This window comes from Oryzias melastigma, linkage group LG9, assembly GCF_002922805.2.
Source record: "Oryzias melastigma strain HK-1 linkage group LG9, ASM292280v2, whole genome shotgun sequence".
In the NCBI taxonomy this organism is placed as follows: domain Eukaryota; kingdom Metazoa; phylum Chordata; class Actinopteri; order Beloniformes; family Adrianichthyidae; genus Oryzias; species Oryzias melastigma.
The window spans coordinates 7,309,128-7,329,929 of record NC_050520.1 but is presented as its reverse complement, the minus strand read 5'-3'; the positions used below and the strand labels follow the sequence as shown (position 1 = coordinate 7,329,929).

The 20,802-nt window shown below is 40.0% G+C and overlaps 2 protein-coding genes across 5 annotated transcripts in view; one reads left to right on the top strand and one right to left on the bottom strand.

The window, feature by feature from the left end:
- Window positions 1-18,344, bottom strand: part of cldn5a (claudin 5a) — a 21,226-nt gene extending 2,882 nt beyond the window's left edge. The window contains exons 1-2 of one of the 4 annotated variants that reach the window (XR_002919562.2): window positions 18,209-18,344; window positions 9,990-10,080 (exon numbers count right to left, since the gene is read on the bottom strand). Coding sequence is in view for 1 of the 4 variants with exons in the window: in XM_024274760.1 (XP_024130528.1) it covers window positions 14,910-15,557 (648 nt within the window). In the remaining 3 variants the exon portion in view is untranslated. Of the gene's footprint in view, window positions 1-153; window positions 678-9,989; window positions 10,081-14,261; window positions 16,100-18,208 lie in introns of those variants that run through there. The other 3 variants (XM_024274760.1, XR_002919561.2, XR_002919563.2) reach the window with 3 other exon arrangements.
- Window positions 18,246-20,802, top strand: part of zgc:63587 (uncharacterized protein LOC393431 homolog) — a 23,276-nt gene continuing 20,719 nt past the window's right edge. Inside the window, exon 1 of the mRNA XM_024274759.2 lies at window positions 18,246-18,385. The gene's annotated coding sequence lies outside the window, so the exon portion shown is untranslated. The remainder of the gene's footprint in view (window positions 18,386-20,802) is intronic.

Here is a 20,802-nt window from a genome sequence, read left to right as displayed (position 1 = left end):
GACAGGACGTCAACATTTTCCAAAAAAAACTTTAATTTTTTGTGTAACCAAGGCAAAACGTATTTTATTTGGACAGATATTGTTGTCCAGGTGATGTCAAATGAAGTATTTTCACTCTTTTGAATGTTAAAAGAGTTGTAATGCAGTTAGCACCTGTTTCTGTAGAGCAAAGGTTGATGTGAAGTTGGCTCACTCTAAGGATGTCGGCCGGACCTCCTTGTTGCTGCCCGGCTGTGAAGGAGATGCCGGAAGCTGCTCTCTGCGGGGCGGTTAAGATCTTTATCAGGCCCGGTTCAGGATCAGATCCTGAAAGTCTGTCTGGTTCTGGGATGTTTTATGGAAACCCCTGTGTTGATAGTTACAGCAAAGTTGTAATAATCTTCAGAGCACTGAAAAATCCACAATAAATATTTTTATTCTGTTCTTTTGTCAGAAGGCTCAAGTTTCCTTCTCCTTTACTTTACTGAATTGTTAACCTCTTTGATGGCATTTTTTACAGTTTCTGCAGGAAAACATTATCCCAGGATCCTGCAGAGGAAACACTGTCATTTACTTTCAAGACATAATCACAAATTGCTTTAAATTAGCCTTTAACAGGATCTCATTTTCTTTTCTTCTTTGCAGTTTGGTCTCTCATCTGCCTGAGAAAACCTTCTGAAACATTCGTTATTACATACCTCAGCGTCTGAGTGTCAGAAATGAAAACATTTTTGAGAAATTGCATATTTTGTCATTTTGTTGTGAAACTGCATGTAGTGTTTAATCTTCTAGATGTTGCCTGGATTTGTGAAATTCTACATTTTTCATGTCTAAATCTTACAGAAACAACTTTCTTAACTTTCTTTTACATTTTTATGCTCAGCACATGGCGCCAGTGCAGCAGCTGCTTTGAAGTTTTCCCTCCCTATCTAAAGTCATCAGTGCTCTTTGAGATGAAAACTTTAGAAATAAGCAGCAGAAAGGAGGTGTTTGGTCAGGTGTTTCCTCGGCTTTTACACCAACAGGAAGACACGTCCTTCCAGCGTGAGGATCACACTGTGACTGCACTGAGGTTGATTACATTTGCTGTAATTTGCAGGATGTGCTGATGTTTGTTTATGCAGCATCTCCGTCACGTACTTACATGAAGTCCTGTGGCTGTACTATAGGGGTACAGTGAAAAAGTCAGGATGTTTTATTCACAGTGTTCTCTTTACTGCACAGATTCTTGTGATCGGGAGGCAGCTGCATTGGAGTGATATATCTCATTTTTGTGTTTTCCACATTTTTCACTGTAAAATGTTCAAATTAATTCTAAAGGAAAATCCTTTTCAATCAATTTCGACATTCTGTTGATATAAAAAACTGATTTAGTCATTCAAAAACAGCCATGAAGGACACATTGCTGCTTAACGGAAGAGTAGCGCCACCTGGCCGACCATAGCGCCTTCAGGCTGGGAGGGGGCAGTCAGATGTTGGAGGTGAACTTGGCGCATCTTAAAGAGTCATCAGCAGAATTGCATTAAAACACAGAACTACTGGCAGAGTTTGTGAGAGACCCCAACCATGTTGTATACTTTTAAAGAGCCAAAGTGTTTTACAGTCACGCACACACACACATTCACACACTCCGGTGCTGAACACTGGAGCCAACCTATAACCAAAAGAGGTACAAAGCATTCTTACTACCTAGTCGCCACATATTGACGTTTGGTTAAAGCCCCCTGCACATCAATTTTTGACATTTTGGGTGTCCCCAACCTGTCGTTTTTTGACGTGCTGGCTGTTCCCCTTAAATCACAGGTCCCCAACCTCCGGGCCGCGAACCGGAACTGGTCCAGTACCGTGGTCTGCACCCAAGCCTTGCACCGATATCCTAACCCAGCACCGGACGCGGTACCAGACGCTATACCAGGTGCAAACCGGTATCGGGTTTGAGTACTGGTGCGCTCCGCATCCTGGTACTGGAACAGTTCCGGTTTGTGGAACTGGTCTTTATTTGACGTGCTGGCTGTTCGTAAAATCAAGGGTCCACAACCCTCAGGATGTGGTACCAGACGCAGACTGGTCCTCGTGACGCGTCCAGTACCAGCACCCTGACCCTAACCCGGCACCAGTTTACGTCTGGTCCGCGGAAGCATTTCGAGGACCAGTCCGCATCCGATATTGCATCCAGTACCGCGTCCTGAGGGTCGCAGACAAGAAACAACGAATTGGGGGCGTCAAAAAGTGACGTGGAAGAGTCCTTAACCAAACGTCAATATGTGACGACTTGAGGAAGAGAACGTGTGCAGAGGGAATTTGGGGTTCAGTGTCTTGCCCAAGGACACCTCAACACATGGACTGTAAAGGTGGTAACTGAACTTGCAGTCTTCCAAACAGAGGTCGACCACCCTACCGCTGCGCCGTGGCTGCCCCATGACCAGTATCTAAGGACCTATGCACTCAGACATGGTTTAGCAAATGCTGACCCATTTACCTGATGTGAGGGATACGAGAACAAACCACTCACAACCAACTGCCCCCACTTTGACTTGAATCCCAGACGACCGTTGCAGGTGACTCCTCTGGCACCAAGTCACAGACGTGAATGTTTGCATTGAAGCCGTGTGACCTGGACAATGCAACAATGGTCTACTGTCCTGTTCACCGATGAGTGTCAAGTCACGGCATAGAAATCATAGTCGCTTTGGCGGAGGAGGAGCAATAGTCTGAGTAGGCATCACCAGTCAGCATGAAACTGATGATGTAAGAAACTGCACATTCTTACCACCCCCAGCTTTCCGTTCATGGATGATTATGCTCTACCACATGCCAGAATTGTCCCAGCTCCACTTCAGGAGGTAGGAGTGACTCCTATGGCATGCATGACTGGCAATGACCTCTGACCTAAATCCCATAGAGCAGCATCCTGCTGTTCTGTCTCCACAGGTGTTTGTGGCATTCTGACACACCTGCAACTCATCAAGATTACAGTATTTACGACCAGTTCCTGCACCCTCACACTGCCAGTCCATCTGCTTATTTCAAGTGATACTGAGCCTACCTCTTCTTGTTGTTGTTGTTTTTTTTCTTGCATTGATGCCACTTTGAATTTCATTTTGGTTAAACTACATTTATATCTACCCTTTCAGTGTACCAGGAGTGTTAAAGAAGAATTAGCTCATCTAACTCTATAACCACATGTTTGAATAGTGTAGCAGATGGGCTTCATCCAGATGGAGCTGGGGGACAGATAGGGGTGTGAGACAAGCCAGAGGCGAGGTCCACTGCCAAGGATAAGAGTACAGACAAGCCACCTGGAGACTGGAATCTCTCCCACTTTCCCAGAGTTGGGGGGCACATGAATCGCACTGCACAAAACGGAGGCATGGAGAACTACACGAAAAATAAATGATGATAATAATCTTAGCAATAACAGAAAATATACATTTTTAGCATATCAACATTAATATAACATAATATTAGCACTGAACAAATGACATATGGGGCAGGAAAGAGGGGCGAAAGGAGAGGAGGAAGAAGGCATGCTAAATGCTAAGCTAAAGCTAGCAGTGTTTAGCTAAGGAGAAGCGGCTACATCAGAAGCTTTGAGTGACTTGGACAGCAAACAGTGAACACAGTAGTTAACTCACTAGAATGGTAATGATGATACTTAAAATTTTTAATACTAAACCAGACGACAGTTTGAATCAAATAACAGGAGCAACAGAAGCTAAGATCAAGCACTGATTTACGCACACCCAGAATGATGTCCGACCATGACCTCTTACTGTGTCTTGACCACGCACTCTGGAAAAACCACTTGCCTGCCCTGATTTTCCCTCTGGAAAACCACCTGCCAACTTGCAACTCGGTATTAATAAACTATTTTGTCACTGCATGACATAGACAACATTATCTATTTTTTTGTGTGAATAGCCTGGAGTCTCTAACCAAAAAAACTGCAGCAGCAAAACCACTAAAGGACCAAAAGGAATTCTGTGTTTTTAACTAAATTTGACATTTGAAGGGGGTTTTCTTCTGTCAGAATGGTTTTATGAAGACTTTGATCTTGCTACAGCTTGGTAATCACTTTTTAAAATGCCTATTGTTCTGTCATTTTCACGCCCCCCCTGACAGGAACCTGATCAGCGATCAGAAACAGTGGGACATCCACCTGTTCAGCTTTGTCTCCCTTTGCCCATCAATCACTTTCCAACCCCCTCCTGCACCTCTGGTGGAGTGAGGCCACGGCATTGTTCGCCTCCCTGCATCTGAGGAATGCGCCGTGCAACATACCCAACACACACTCAGAGGAGGACCGTCCCTCCATGCAGTGGGAGGGTCACACAGGCGGTTTGGAGATGTGTGGAGCTCTATTTTGAACGTTCACACTCAAATAGTTGTGTTTCCTCAACAGGGCTGAGCTGCTCAGTGAGGCATCAGTGATTTACACCACAGAAACCACTGTAGCAACCCCTGAATTTCTGAGAGACAAAGGATTATGGGAAAAAACAGAAATGTTTTTATAAAGAGTTGGTTTTGTTTTTTGACTATTAAAGTAAGTTCAAAAGTTCTCTCATGTTTCACAGTGATTGGTGTTTTTTCTGACATCCTTTTTACAAATTATTTTTTTTATTTTTGATAAAGCTGAAATTTTTGCATAAAAGATTTTTTTATCTGCATTTGCTCCATTTTTGTTAATGTGATAAAATAAAGGTCACTTGTTTGTGTTCCTGAAGCAGACATTCCCGAAGGAGGACTGTCCTTGAAGAAGAATTTAAAAAGGAGGATAAATTCCTCATCCCTATAAGCCAGTAGGCAGCTGTTTACCTGTCCCTGCTGTGTCTCTAACAATCCCAAATTCCAGATGGGATTAGTATGACTGGTCTGCTCGGGACAAACAAATACAGCTGTCTGTTTGCCCGTCATCACATTGAGAAGGAAAGATCCCTCTCACATGAAGACACGCGTGACTGTGATGTCTGAGCAGCCATGAAGGCATCTCCGAGGTCCTCGTTTCCTTTTGAAAGCTTTGTTTTCTTGCCGTTCCGTCTTTGAGCCTGTCAGTCATCAGATTCCCCCAGTGATCCCAAAACCTCGTCACCTTTAAACTCTGGAGCCAAACACAGCTGGAAGTGAAAAGCTCCAAACCTGCCCTCCTATAAGTCAGAGTAAACAGCAGATTTTGATCTTTAATAAACTATCTATGATCTAGAGTTTAAAATCCTGACAAAACCTCTCTAATGCTATTTGCTGATCGGCAATCACTGTAAATATTGTCACAGCAGAAAGATCTATAATAGGGCTGCCCAAGCCTGGTCCTGGAGATCAACCACCCTACCAACACTGATGTTGGTGGAGAAGGTCTGGCTCTCAGTCTCCGCTCTAATTCATCCCAAAGGTGTTCTATGGGGTTCAGGTCAGGACTCTGTACAAGCCAGTCCAGTTCATGGCGTCTCCTCTGCTCTAGAGTCCAATGGTGACAGCGTGCTTTACACCAATGCATCCACGCTTTGCATTGCATTGGTGATGTGTGTCTTGGATGCAGCTGCTCGGTCATGGAAACCCATTCCATGAAGCTCTCTGTGTACTGGACTTGGGCTAATCTGAAGGTCGCATGAAGGTTGGAGGTCTGCAGCAACTGACTATGCAGAAAGTCAGTGACCTCTTCGCTGACCCCTCTCCATCAGGTTAAGTGGTCAACCACTTGGTGGCTGAGTTGCTGTTGTTCCCAAACTCTTTCATGTTGTTCTGATAGAGCTGACAGTCGACTGTGGAATATTTAGGAAATTCCATGACTGGATTTGTTGCACAGGTGGCATCCTATGACAGTTCAATGCTAGGAATAAAGTTTAATGTTTTTTCACCACCTTTTTTTTAAAATCGATTTTTTTTTTATTGGGTTTTCAAGAAACTTTTGAGTACAGTTTCACATTTTAAAAAGATAATTAATCATGAATAGAACATGAAGACCCTTGTAAGAATGACTGGTCCATTTAAAAATGTAAGTAATAAAAGTAAAGAAACTAAACAACTAAAAATAAGTGAAACGTGCAGGAATGCTGTAGCGTAGAACTGGACTGTGTCCTCATTTATGCACATTATAACGGGACTATCAGATCTTTATTTGCAGGTGTTAAAAAGGTGTTAAAACAGTTTTAAATCAGTGGCTACAACAAACCAGAATTGTGATCATATTTAAAATGAATAATTCCAGAGATTTCTGTTTTACATGTGTTTTTTATGTAAACATTCAAGGTTTTGTCGTCATATGTTGTATAAACTCTATACCTTTCTCTTTGTCATTCATTGTTTGTAATGTTTGTTCGTTTCTTCTGTTTTGTCTGCCTTAAGACAACAGATGTGATGTAATTCTGTCTACTTACGTTGAAGGTTAAACTCTGGTTAATATGCACTGCTCTAATTTAAATAAATACATACATAAATGAAGGAAAAGTTGAGATGTACATGTTACAAGAAGGGACAGAAAAACTGCTGTAGTTGTGGTCAATAAAAAAAAGAAACAACTCCCTGACTATAAATTTTTACTTGTTTTCAATTCATAAACTGTTTATTGTTTATATTTATTGTTACAAAGGACCTAAATAAATTTGTAATTAGTGGATAATTAATTGTAAAATGCCTGATTGTTCATCTTTACTTGTTGGTCAAACACATAAAACACATCTAATAGATTGAAGGTTATAAATATTAAACTATAGTTCATGAACATTGCTCGAGCATCACTTTAAAGTTAATTTCTAAAATCTGGATGATGACAATGATTGAGTTATCTTTTGTGTGTTTGTTAACATTCTCCTGTTTGTTTAAATGTTGTTGTGAGGATAGATGCACTTGGAAGTGCACTACTGTACTTTATAAGTTACAATAGACAAACAGTAAGTAGTGTTTTATATTATTATTATTTTACTGTTATTGGGATTCTTATTTCTCTTTTTGTATACTTTTTCTGGAAAAATAATTTTCCTTGTTGGTTTTCCTTTAGTCTTGTGCCTGCTTTGAGAGTACTAACTTACTTTACTAAACCCTTTTATGACTTTACCAAGAAACTATTGACAGTTGGTTAGTTTGCAAAACTTTCCCTATTTCCTGAGCATCTAATAAGCATCTAATAATCATTAACCTAATAGTTTTCTTACAGATTTCTAAATTGAACAAGAATTACTGATTAACTAACATCTGGTTAAAGCTCCTCTGTCCCTTCAAATCCTTATGCTCATTGCTGTAAAGCGTGACTCTTATGACTCATAAACATGCAAAAGAATGGCTAAATATGTTTGATCTTAACTGAAGATAATTTTATTTTATAATGCTTTCATTTGAAAGATTATTGTTCCTCAGATGAGGCTCTTCAAAGCTTCTGAAAATGGTTTATTTTGAATTCTCCTACAATGACATGAAGTCGCAGACGTCATTCGATGGTCGTGATCACGTCAGGGCACAATCTTAACATAAACTCACAGAAGGGACATAGTAGACGAGACTTTCTCATTATAACGGATTTACCCACTGGGATGCCGGCAGGAAGAAAAAGCGTTGCAGGGCGGCTTTGAATACTCCATCTGCAGTGGGGTGTGATGAGGGTGACTTTTCTGTCGGTTTCTGCGGTGGGCAGCTCGGTCATGCAGGACCCCCTTTTCACAGATAACAAGTTTCATTCTTTCACATACACTGAGGTCCCCAGCAAAATCCACTGGAACCAAAATGCCCTTTTCAAAACAAGTTAGAAATGTTGAAGACAAGATGTTTTTCCCGGTTATCAGTGAAAAAAATCTGCCAATGAAACCAATGGAATTTGTCTTGATAGGACTTCTTAAATTAAGTTGTGATTTTAAGACAAAATATTATCTTGAAAATGACTATAAACATCCTAATTCGATATTTTGCTCTGATAGTTGTAAATATTATGTCCTAAACAAGTGTGTATAATGAAAAACATTTAAGTAGGTATACATTTACATACATGCTAATACTTTTTCTTCAAAAAATATTGTGTTTTACTGTAAACGCTACAAATGTCCAACTACCCTGATTGTCTCATCAATTTAGATAAGACAAGAGTTTCATATGAGATAAAGTCAAAATTATATTTAAATTATGAGTCAAAAAACTATTTTCATATGGAATATTAATTAAAATAAAATATTTTCTTAATTAAATGACTCAACAAGATACCCAGGATTTAAAACAAGTCATAACATCTCACTAAAAAGTTACTGGTAAGTTAATTTTGTCTTATATCAAGTATCATAAAACAATGAAACTTAAAACTAGACAAAAAAAGGTGTTGGGATTTTGTCCTTTTGTAGTGAAAGTTTGTGAAACAGCTGAAAACTGAAACTTTTTTGGTTCAGGTGTCTCTTGATAAAAGTCATTATTTTATCAAACATCTTGACAGCTTTGTTTTTTCCTGCTACATTACAAAAAGAGGTGGTCAAAAAAAGGAGAACACTAATCTTCTGAAGAAAATCCCTAGAAAATATTAAAATGATCTGTCCATGCAGCAAGTCATTTTTACCTTTACTTTTTTATTTTCAGAAAAACTTGGAGAGGTGCAGGGCAAAGATGGGTTTAAAAACCTAGTAAATTGTCTAAAAACAAGGTTATGAAATCTGTACAAGTGTCAAATAGTTTAAGGAGGTAACTCTCCAGGTAACTGAGCTTCTCACCCTGTCTCTAAGGGAACGGCCAGCCACCCTTCGGAGAAAACTAATTTCAGCCGCTTGTAGTCGGTATCTTGTTCTTTCGGTCATGACCCATTGCTTATGACCATAGGTGAGTACTGGAACAAAGATCGACTGGCAAATTGAGAGCTTTGCCTTCTGGCTCAGCTCTCCTTCCACCACAACAGATCAATACAGCGACCGCAAAATGGTGGACGATGCTGCAGTCCCCCTGTCAATCTCAGGATTCGATCTTCCCTCACCCGTGACACCAAGATATTTTAACTCCACCTGAGGCAGAAACACACCAAAAACCCAAAGAGGACAAACAACTTTTCTCCGGTCATGAACCATGGCCTCAGACTTCATCCCAGCCGCTTCACACTCGGCTGCAAACCGCTCCAGTGCATGCTGGAGGTCCTGGCTTAAGGCTAACAGGACAACATCATCTGTAAAGAGCAGATCCCTTCTGGGCCCTGGCTGCACCAAGAAATTCTGTCCATAAAAACTATGAACAGAACTGGTGATAAAGGGCAGCCCTGCTGGAGTCCAACGTGCACAGGAAATAGACTTACCGTCTTACTGCTGGCAATGCAAACCAATGCTCCTGCTACGGTCATACAGAGACCAGACAGGTCTCAGTAAGGCTACCCTGAGCACCCTCCACAGGACACCATGGGGCATGCGGTCGAACGCCTTCTCCAAATCCACAAAGCACATGTGAACTAGATGAGGAAACTCCCATGAATCCTCCAGCACCCTGAAGAGGGAGTAGAGCTGGTCCACTGTTCCACGACCAGGACGGAAACCGCACTGTAACAGCCAAGTCATCTTAGTTTACAAGTCTTGGTGACTAGAACTCTTTTCTTAAAAATAAGAATTCTTGGTAAAACCATTTTTCAGAATCCTTGGAAACTTGTTAAAATGAAAGTAAAAAGTGGGATTTGCCAGTGTTAATATGTCACTAGTCAGCTTGGAATTCTGCACGTTTTTAATGAAAGTTTCCTGTTTCTCCTGCCACAAATCAAACACATAGTCTCTAATGTCTGTGGCTTTTCTGCAGTAAATCTTTGTCTAATGAACCCCCATGTCTGTGTTGAGATAAAACCTATTTTCAGACTCATGTCGATGCATTTTTGACATAATCCACTCGGCTTTTCCCGGCCTATTTAGTCTAAGACGCCACAGAATTTTTCAAGTTGGAACACTGACATTGTTTCCTTCGAGGGTTTAGTCTAGATTACGTTGACTAGACAAATCCAAACAGTTTGAGCATCACTTAAGCACCAACGCTTATTCATCTCTGCGTTTCAGAAATCCACAGAGCTCAGAAACACTCACTCTCCTCCTCCTTCTCCTCCTCCTCTCCACACCCTCCCTGTTCCTTCCTGCTTCTTGTTCCGTTGTCCTTCACACAGGAAGTCTGGTCGTGCTGTGGGTTTTGGACAAAAAACCTGTGAGTCATCAAGCATGTAGACTTTGTGGACATGCTGGAGAACACAAGATGGTGGATTTTTTTTCCTCCTCGACACCCCCCTCCTCCCTGATCTCTAAGCATGCTGCTCACTCATTGTTTCTCAAACAAACGGCTCATGGGGTCTTTAACTCTTTGCACAAAGCCACATTTGTCCTCCACATTTAACCACCTGCAGACTCTTGGCTTAACTGTCTTCGAGTAAGATCCCTTCAGCAGAGAAGTCTACAGTCTGGGTACACCTGAAGTCTGAGTCAACCAAGATGGATCCTAAAGCCTAAAAAAAGGATCTTTTCTGCTTCTGGTATATTAGCTAAATCACTGCCATAAATCATTCTATTATGGTGTTAATGCTTCAAAGCATTTGCACTATTGTGGTTCAGTTTCTCTTTCTTATTATTTATTTTTCTCAATCACACTTTCAGCAATTTTTACAATCTTGGTATCAAAATGTTAAGCTCATTAAGGACATTATCACTTGTGTTTTTGGTTTTTGTAAATGTTAAGATTTTTAAGATATCACGCAATTTATGCAATTTTTCCGCCCCATTGAAATGAATGAGATTTTTTTCTAATTTATGCAATTAAACATTCGGCATGTTCAGGAAATCATGTTTGCACTTTTGCTATTGTTAAATTTCACACAATTATTGAAACTTAACGAAATTTCACTTTTTTTTTTACGATTTATCGCAATTTCTGCCCCCCCCCCCAAAAAAATTAATCAAATTCCATGCGCACTTTAAAACGTAAGCAATATTGGTATCAAAACGTACAGCATGTTAAGGACATTAATGCTACTGATAGTTTAAAAGGCAAATTTTGGGTTTAGTTAACATAATAACATATTTGGATAATTTAGGATCTAATAAGTTTTTTTGGGCTATTCTTGAGTTTGGGTAATATTTGAGCACCATGCTTACAATTTGGCTAATTTAGATTCTAATGAGGTTTTTTGGGCTAATTCTGGGTTGAGCTAGTATTTTAGCAACGTACTAAGTTTTTTTTTTTTTTTTTTTTTTTTTGGCTAATTTGGCCTTTTCCTAAGGTTTTTGGGGGCTAATTCTGAGTTAAGCTAATATTTTAGCAACATGCTAGTGTTTTAGGCTTATATTACGTCTACTGAGGATTTTTGAGCTAATTTAGAGTTAAGCTAGTATTTTAGCAGCGTGTTAGCCTTTTTTAGCTATTCTGACATATACTGAGGTTTCTAAGGCTAATTCTAATTAAGCAAGTATCCTGGCAATGTGCTAGCTTTTGGGGGCTATTTTGGCATATATTGAGGATTTTTAAGTCAATTAGGAGTTAAGCTAGTAATTTAGTAACGCGCTATCTTTTTGGGGGGCTAATTTGGCACCTACTAAGAGATTTGGGGGCTTTTTTGAAGTTAACCTAACATTTTAGCAAAATTCTCACTTCTTCTCACATTCAGCAAAGTATTCACACTTGCATTATCGCAGGTAATGCAACTTTTCCAGTTCAGATCTGCTGTAAGGAGAGAAGAACCAGGTCAAACATGGGAGATCCAGGTCTGACAAGATGACGCCTCATCAGTGAAGGGAGGTGGCTTTTCAAAGTTCAGAGTTGATGTAATGGGAAAACTCTCCTTAGAGTGATAAATGCAGATGTCTAAATCGCAACCTGCCACCCTGTCGGGTCAAGTGTAACACTTTAATACCTGACCTGTTGACGGTGATGCTTAAACACAAAATCTTTAACACACTGTAATTTTTAACTGTTAACACGATAATTCCAGTAGATTTTGAAGGAGAAAAGTGGCGCGACCTCTAAAAAATTACAGTAAATCAAAGAACATTAACAATGGAGCTCTGGTGTTAAAGGGGTAGTGAGTCACCTGCTGGAATATGGGAAGCTAAAAGGTGCTGCTGTTTGTTTGTTTACAGTCGTGTCTCAACATTCGGTTCCCTGTAAACATGAGGCAAACGCTGCCACAGCAGTTTGCAGTAGCTATTAGAAGCTTTCCGAAAATCCTTCTTCAGCCCTGCAGACTACTCTTCATGTGTATGTCGGTGTGAGTCTGTGTGTGTGCGCTTTGTGTGTTTGTGTTTATGCTTGTACGTCTGCCGGCCAGGCCTTTTATTAGACTCATCCATACCACCACATTATAGGCACCCGTAGCCAGGCAACTGCAGGTTCTGCTGGTTACCATGGCGAGTGCCTATTGAATGACGTGACTGGCCCTATTTGCCCTCTTCTTACTGGAATGAGGGCTTTTTTTTAAAGCAAACCCCCCACCCACCCCAGGCCACTCACCCCCAGTCAGTTCCCTCACTTACACATCAGATGCTCATATTGTTAGCTTTTCATCACAGTGTGTGCAGTGACTAAAGAGTGTAACAATCAGACAAAAACATCTTACTGCTTAAACTTTTATCTGAAAAACCCACATGGGGTCACTAAGTACAAATCATTTAGAAAGTTTTTTGAGTGACACATTTGTTTGTTTACACATAAACACTGTTTTCTCAGATAGGAGGATTTCTTCCAAACCTGAGCAGGAAGTGATGCAAAAACACTGAATCCGTTGGATTAATTCCACAAACTCATGTTATGATTCAGATTTTTGCAACAAAACCACTTTTGCTCGTCACAAACACAATGCAACAATTTCAATATTGCATTATTACCTACTATTAAAAAAACTACAAAATTAAAACTGATATATGGATTTGATCAGCAAAAATGTTGCCCAAACAGAGGATTTCATGTCTTCATCACTGCAAACTCCTGTCTACACGTTTTTTGACTTTTGATTTACGATCAAACCAGATCAGAGATGACATTCAGAAATAAGGAAGTTCAAAATCTATATTTTAATTGGCTAATATCGTTTCAATCTTTTGAAACCTTTTGAAGTCAGAACAACAGGCAGGGTCTCACAAGTTCTGAAGTTTTTAAAGGCTTCACTGATGCTGTTTTTTTAGCTTCTGCAGCCACAGAACTGCAGTGCATAGACCATCTTTTACTGGCAGATTTCAGGTCAAAGCTTAAGGAAGTGGACCTTTTTTGTACCTCAAAAACTTGGAGTGGAGCAGAACTTTTGCTTAAGACATTTGGTGTTTAGCTGTTGGGGATACCGTGGCTTTAATTTGTTATTTTTCTAAAACTTGTTTGCTTTTCTGTGACCTTTCCTTTATTTATGTTCCTTCAAAGTATAATTTATGAATTTTAAGCAATTCAAAAAATATTTGAAAGGCTCTTAAGCATTTTAATTACAAATTTAAGTCCTAATTGACTCTTTTATTTGATGCAAAAAAATTGATATAACTTTATGAGCCAAAATGTTTGCATTTCACTGCTTTTGTCAAATGCTAAATCAGGATAGTATTTTGTTTTATTGAAAATATTGCAAAATTAGGTTACTTAATTGATATACACAAGCCCAAAGTTCACTTATAATTTTAAGATCATATTCTCCACAAACAAAATCTCCTGATTTAAGCCTTTTCAGCACTCCACAGAGTGGTAAGCTTGAGAAAACACTGTACAAAGAGCTGTCCTAAAACCCTGTAATGTGTGGAATGCACAGATGGACCAGCCTAACTGTATGGAAACTTTTTTTAAAAATAATTTTCAATGTTGAGGAGACCATATGACCTGCTAAGATTCTTAAGTCACTGGGCAAAACAACCATAAGCTCTTGTAATCCAGTCACAGTTTAAATCAGGCTGCTGTTACTCATGAACCGAGTCATGTTTTTCCTCTTTATGGAATAAAAAAGGTGCTGTAGCTCCTGTGGCTCTGCGTCATTCCCCGGGTTTGGGTGTCGGTGATGCTCCACAACGTGGAGAATGGTGCGTAAAAATGGCAGTCATCCCATGCTATGAACTGAAGTCTTATGCATGAATGGAATGACTTACAAGAAGACGATTCCAGCAGCTTCTCCACATCTCTCATTTGAACGCCTTTCACTGCGGGTGAGGAGAGGAGGGGTTCTCTGAGCTGAACAGCAGTCCCACTCAACTTGAATGGGCATTGTCATCTGGATTTCTATGGATAACCAAAATACTTTTTTCCCCGGCGGTGGGGGTGGGTTTGTGGTGGGAACAGCGTGTTTTACGCAGCGTCACGCTGGGATAAGATTGTTTTTTTGTTTCAAAAAGACACTTTTATCTAAATACTTTAGACAATATATTCAGTTTAATCTTAATAGAAACAAACACCATTTCATCTTCTTATACAAGTATGTGAAATTATTACATCAACAGCAGAAAACAAAGTTTTTTCCGAGGAAAAGTAAAGCACTTCTGCACGGAAAATGAAAAACGTTGCAGGTGCGCTTTGTGTTCATTGTCCAAACCAGACTCTGCATCTGAATGTGCAAAAACAAAAAACAAAAAGACATCAAACTGAAATATTCTAATCTACAAAGAATATCTGTCCGGGATTTATCAAGAACTGTGTGTTTGCTCCTTCTATTTTATGGTAGGTGGGAGCGCATAACTCAGTTACAGTACAAATTGCTGACAGTGCATATTTTAAAAAAAGGAAAGCTAACACAGATCTGTACATAAAAATTGAGCTAAAACAACACAAACATTTCAGAATGAGCTTTTATGATAGTTGTTTTTAAGTCTTTTGTTTATCTCTCAAAAAAGGACTCTTGAATGTGTGGAATTATAAAAACTTTGCAAAAGAAAAACAGCTTCCTTTGATTTCAAAGTTAAAAAACGATAAAAAGTTTCAAGTTCAAAAAGAGAGTCCGTTAAAAAGAGTTTTCCAAAAAGCTGCATGTTGTTTTTACGCACGGCTGCTGCGCGCCACAGCTACACATAATTCCTCTTGTCATAGTCTCCGTTCTGCGCGGCTCTCTTGGTCGGTGCGTATTTTACCGAGTATCCCGAGCTGCCGCCGGACGGACAGGAGCAGCACAGCAGCGAGCCTCCGATCAGGAGCAGCGCCACGGCGGCCCAGCCGATGTAGAGCGCCGCGCCGATTTCCCTCTTCTGCGACGGCAGCAGCTGCGGGTTGTAGAAGTCCGTTATGATGTTGTTGGCCATCCAGCAGATGGGCACCAGCACGAACAGACCGCTGATGATGTAGATGGCACCCCCGGCGTTCACCACCCGCGCTTTGATGCTCTCGTTGCGGATGCAGTTGGTGCACTGCGCCCCGGCTATCACCACCATGAGACCCAGCACTCCCATCACGGAGGCGATGACGGTGAGCGCTCTGGCCGCCTGCAGGTCGTGGCTGAGCGAGAGGACGGAGTCGTGCACCTTGCACTGCATCTGTCCAGTACTCTGCACCACGCACGTCATCCATAAACCGTCCCAGATGGTCTGAGCCACTACGATGTTGGCCTCGATGAAAGCCGTCACCTTCCACATGGGCAGCCCGCACGCCATCATCACCAAGAGCGAGCCAATTACGCACATCGAAAGCCCCAAGATCTCCAATCCCGCCGACACCATTTTGGCTCCTGATGTTTTGTCTGAAGTTGGTCTTGTTTTTTCTCTCCTCTGGGCAGCAGGTAGAGTCTCACCAGTCGATGCGCGGCCGTTACTAGTGCATCACCCACAGGATGGAAGGCAGCAGCCCCGGGTCCCTCTGTGTCGGTGCGTGGATGCGAAAACAACTGGAATCAAAAGTAGTACAGCACGGTGGATATGTGTGAGGTGGGGGGTGTGTGGACTCCTGGAGAAACTTTCCTCCAATCCGCTGCCGCCGCATCCTCAAGGGACCAATGAAAATGCAGGGAAGTTGTGCGACTGAATAAAGCGGTCCAGAGCGCATTGTGCGTTTGAGCAGTTATTTACAATGCAGAGGGGTGAGGGCTTTTGTGTGGAGGAGGAGTTGGGGGATGTTTCAAGATTATTGAGCGGCTGAGAGAGTGGATCGGGGCGCTTGTTATTGATTTTTCAGACATGGGAGCTAATGCTGGGTGTCTGGGCCATACATTGCCATTTCACACCCCTGATGAGGTGTGTAAAGTTCTTGTATGCTTGTCCTCAAACTAAAAGAAATCAAATAAAATGTATATCAACTAAAAATCTTAATGTATAGTCTCAAACAACAACTAAAAATACAATTTTACCTTAAAAATGGTTATAGAAGACCAAAAATCAAGGTTTTAATGACAAATTTAGTCATATTGTTTTTAGAAGTAATTTACAATATATTTAGAAAAATGTTCATAACTGGATACAAAAACAATATTTGGAATTTATAATGCCCAGATCAAAATAAAAAAAGGCACAACTTGTATCTGATAACACACATCAAGGGACTTACTTTGGCACACTGCAACAAGTTTTTTTTTAATTACAGGAAGCTTAGTCTAACTAAAATCCAATTAATTGTCATGCACCTATTGAGTGAAATTTGTCCTCCGTATTTGACCCATCCTCAGGGGGAGAGGTGAGCTGCAGACACAGCTGTGCTCAGAAACCATTTGGTGGTTCAACCTCCCAATCAAACCTCTTTATGCAGAGCAGGTAGGCATTGAGTCCCATTTTTAGGCCCAATCCGAATTTCTCCATTGTCCTTTCCCCTTTATTTGGCCCTCGAGCATCATTTTCGTCGATGATGTAATTAATCACCAGTTTGCTAGGTTTTGTGAGGAGCTTCCAACAGTTTAATTTACATTTAGTGCTTTAGAGCGCAGCAACGTGAAGAAAAGCGCTTCTCAGCGTGACATGGTTTAGCCTCGCGGGGGAGGATTTTATATCCCTTCGTTTGGAGGGTCGGAATTAAAAAATAATAATTCCGGACATACACATAAACTCCCCCTTCAAATGGAGGGGGAGGCAGAAGTGCTAGGGAGAAGGGAAGAATTCGAATCGGGCCTTACTCTCTTTTGTACAACTTTTCTGTGGATTTGAACTCACAACCTTCCAATCTCAGGGTGGACAGTACCTGATTTAGGTAAATATTGTCTAAAATAGAAAAGTTCACATCAGAGGAGGTGAAGAGGTTAAAGATACAGTTTCACAAACCATCATAGATGTTATTCAATAACTGCTGCTAAATTTTTCTAAAGCTGTGTTCTTTATTGGTCTGAAATCAACATAATAGATGTGGTTTCTAAACAAAGAATGGTTTTGCAACACAGTCACATGGTAAGATGAGTGACTCCTTAGTTTTTCTTCAAACATAAGACTGTAATTACACTTAGACCACAAAGTTTCATCATAAAGATGTATTTCTGCAACTAAAACAGACTTCAAAGTTCTTTAGTTTCTTTAAAATGTGTTTCAATTGAACAATTGCAAGATACTGTATTTTATAACCATTTCCTTTTAACCCTCTCAGGCCCAAAATAAGTCTTAGTAACAGAAAAAAAAGTAATATTTTGGGAAAAATTTTCATATCGGGAAGTAATACACAATTCTGGCTTTTTTTGAAAGAGAACGTCACACAGTGAGTTCTAAGATGTTGCAGATTTGCAACACTGGCCCAGCGTGATAAGTAACTGCTGACTTGAAAATGATAAGAAGGCCAGCTTTATTTTTACAAAACTTTTCAAAACTATGTAACAAAGCCAAAAAAACTAGAAATTACTAAATTTTACTGTACTGTGTGTAACAATTCTACCTTTGCAAATTATTATTGTGATTAAAATGCATGTTGCTATCATGCTATATTTTTGTAAAAAAAAAAAAACAACAACAACAACAGAAAAAAACATGTGTAATATTAGCACAGTATTGACTCCTCTACTTAGCCTGAAGGCACAATGCAAGTGAGAGATCTGGCTTTAACTTGTATATTACAGGTTCATGGTAAAATATTTTATTAAAAAAAAGTAGATAGAAATGTTGATAAGAGATCTTGAAAGTCTTCCTGAAATTGTCCCACTTTATTTGAATTCAGTTGGGTGACTTTATTTAGATTTTCTGATGATACATAAAATGTTTGTTTTTTTGTTTAATTTAATTTTGTTTTATTTCAATAACGTTTTTTATTTTAAACTTTCTTTGATTTTTTTCCTTCTTAAAATAATAATAAAAAATGTAAAGTAAACATATACTGTATATTGCCTTGAGTTTGAAATGGTCACTTATTCACAAAGCAGATTTCACTAGTGCAACTATGTCACACAAGCAGCCATTTTGGTTCGTACCTTCATTGGTTTGGGTGGTGTATCTTTAGGACCCGTGAGCCACAATGGCGTCAGTGACTCCGTGAGGTGGACCCGGGCGGTTTAGAGGAAGTAAGTTCCGGGTTTCCCTTGCTGGGGTTTGACAGAAACGACGAACAGGGTTCCACTTGAATAACTAAAGTCCAAAGTTACGCAGAGGTAAGATCTCGCTCGAGTGTTCAAAGTGAATTCAATCCAAACTGTTGTGCGGATTCGGAATTTGTGGAGGCGGACATACCGGGGAGTTTGTTGATGCCTAGCTGGGTAACTTGACACCAGCCGTGGGACCAACTGTTGCATGCTAAAGTTCGGCATGTTATGTAAACTCGGTGTTGTTCTTGCTTTGTCGTAAGAAAAAGTTAAAGTCAGGAGACAAATGTGGCGGTTGGCGCATTTCACAAATTGGAGTTCCCACCAAAAAACGTCATTGTCCCATTTGAAGAATACATGTCAGTCAGACATACAGGGTGTGGTGGACATCCACTGTCAGACACACGTACAGGCCTGAAATAACGTCTAAAACCTCCGAATACAATCAATTATGATACCCATTCTCAATCTACCTAGTTGAAACTTTAATTTCCATAGCACATATTCTGCTTAAATCACTTTTTTGGGGGGGGGGGGGAACGTTGAATTTTCCTGTAAAGGCCTTACGTTTGAGAAATCTGAAGCTTCTTTCTTCTGTCATTCTCCATTGTCCTTTTCATCCTCAGTGAGCCTTCCGATGTAATTAAAGGCTTCTGTTGAAGCTTTATCTTCCTATTTTTTCATTTATTTGGCCTCATGAGTGGTAAAAAATGTAGATAATCTCAGGACTTCAGAAACCAGTTTAACTGAATCCATCCTGAAAGAGTTGTTAGTTCAGGACGTCTTCTGTATGAAGTAAGTTCACATATCTATGATTCAGCTCCTTCACTAGTCTGTTTTTATTTTCTCTTGTTATGATATTTCTTAAACATTTTTACATCAAATGAGAAGAGAGAACGACATCTTCGGTCCTTATTACCACAAATAGAATAATAGCGTTTATGTAGAACTGTTTACCTTTTAGCCATTTTACATTTTCCACTGATAATTTGGCATTTCATTAGTTATGTTTCACCCAACACATGATATCAATTTAGACTTTATTTTAGACATTTTTATACTGTACCTTTCACAAGCTATTTTCAAATATCAACTCATTTTAAAGGTATTGTAATGTCTTAAGCCTTTATTTTTTATTTTTTAATCAAATGATTGTGTTTAGACCATTGACTGTATGTGAGAACTGGACTAAGTGACCTATCCCTTCTGGCATTTAATCCCATAGAATTAGTCGGTCATTATGTCTGCTTCTTTTTTTTTTTTTACATGTTCTTGCTAATCCTATTCTATTTTTTTTAAGTTTTTACTGTAGTGCAAGGTATTCAAGTTATAAACTGATCAATCAGATGCCTCAATGAAAGTAGGTGGAGCCTGTTGGCCTCCACATTGTGTGTTTCAACTGTTTTCCCCACTTTCAAGTGGTCGAAGTGTGACTTTCCAACAACCTCACGAATGATTGGTAGTAGTTGTTGCCATAGAAACGATGCCTCAGACCAACTTGAATCAATCGCTGTTTACTGACGATGTCTGGCTCCAACATGGCGGCGTCCATATCACAAAAAAATGACTACTAAATTGACTTTGTTTTGTCAGAATTGGAGGTTAATAATTTTCAATGGATGACATCACACTCACTCGTCAAGTTCTCATGTACAATCAATGGTTTGAGTAAACGTTTCAATGGCAACCACTCTTACCAATCAGGAGTGAGCTTGTTCCAAGTACACATCTCTACCACTTGAAAGACTGTTCTGGAGAATCTTTCAATCAGATGTTTTAAAAAGTTTGATGTGGGGGCCTTCAGGTTTATAACTTTATTAACTTGCACTACAGAAAAAAATATAATCAAAGTTATGAAATGACCAATAAAATAGCTGATTTAAGAGTATCTGGTGCCTGCTGGCCCCCACATCGTGCATTGCGAAACGCCTGACAGATTCTCCCTAGCACACTATTAAGGAAAAGGGATGTGGCCTTCCAACAAGCCCACTCCTGATTGGTGATGGTGGTTGGCATAGAAAAACAAAAACTCAGACTGACTCAAATTAGTCGCTGGTTACTGACGACGTCTGGCGCCAACCTGGCACTGTGCCCATACCGTGAAAAAATGGCAACTGAATTGACTTAATTTGGACCCATAGACGGTAGAATCTCTGAACAGCTTGACCCCTCTCCCATTGTGTTTCAAACAGGAAGTACCTGCTGGCTCCAAGAAGCCAAAATCCAATAGAATTTTGTTGAGACATAGAGAGTTATTACTCAGTCATTCTTTTAGACGTAACGAGAATTCTTGCCCTGATTCCTTTTTCTTAGCAACTTATTGCTAATCCAATTTTTTATTACATTTTTTTTCCTTTCGTGCAAGTTCTTCAAGTTATAAACTGACCAATCAGATGCCTCAGTAAAAGCTTGTGGTGCTCGCTGGTCCCCTCCCTCAAATGTTTGATTGACAGATTCTCCCAAGCCGCTTTCAGTGGAAGAGGTGT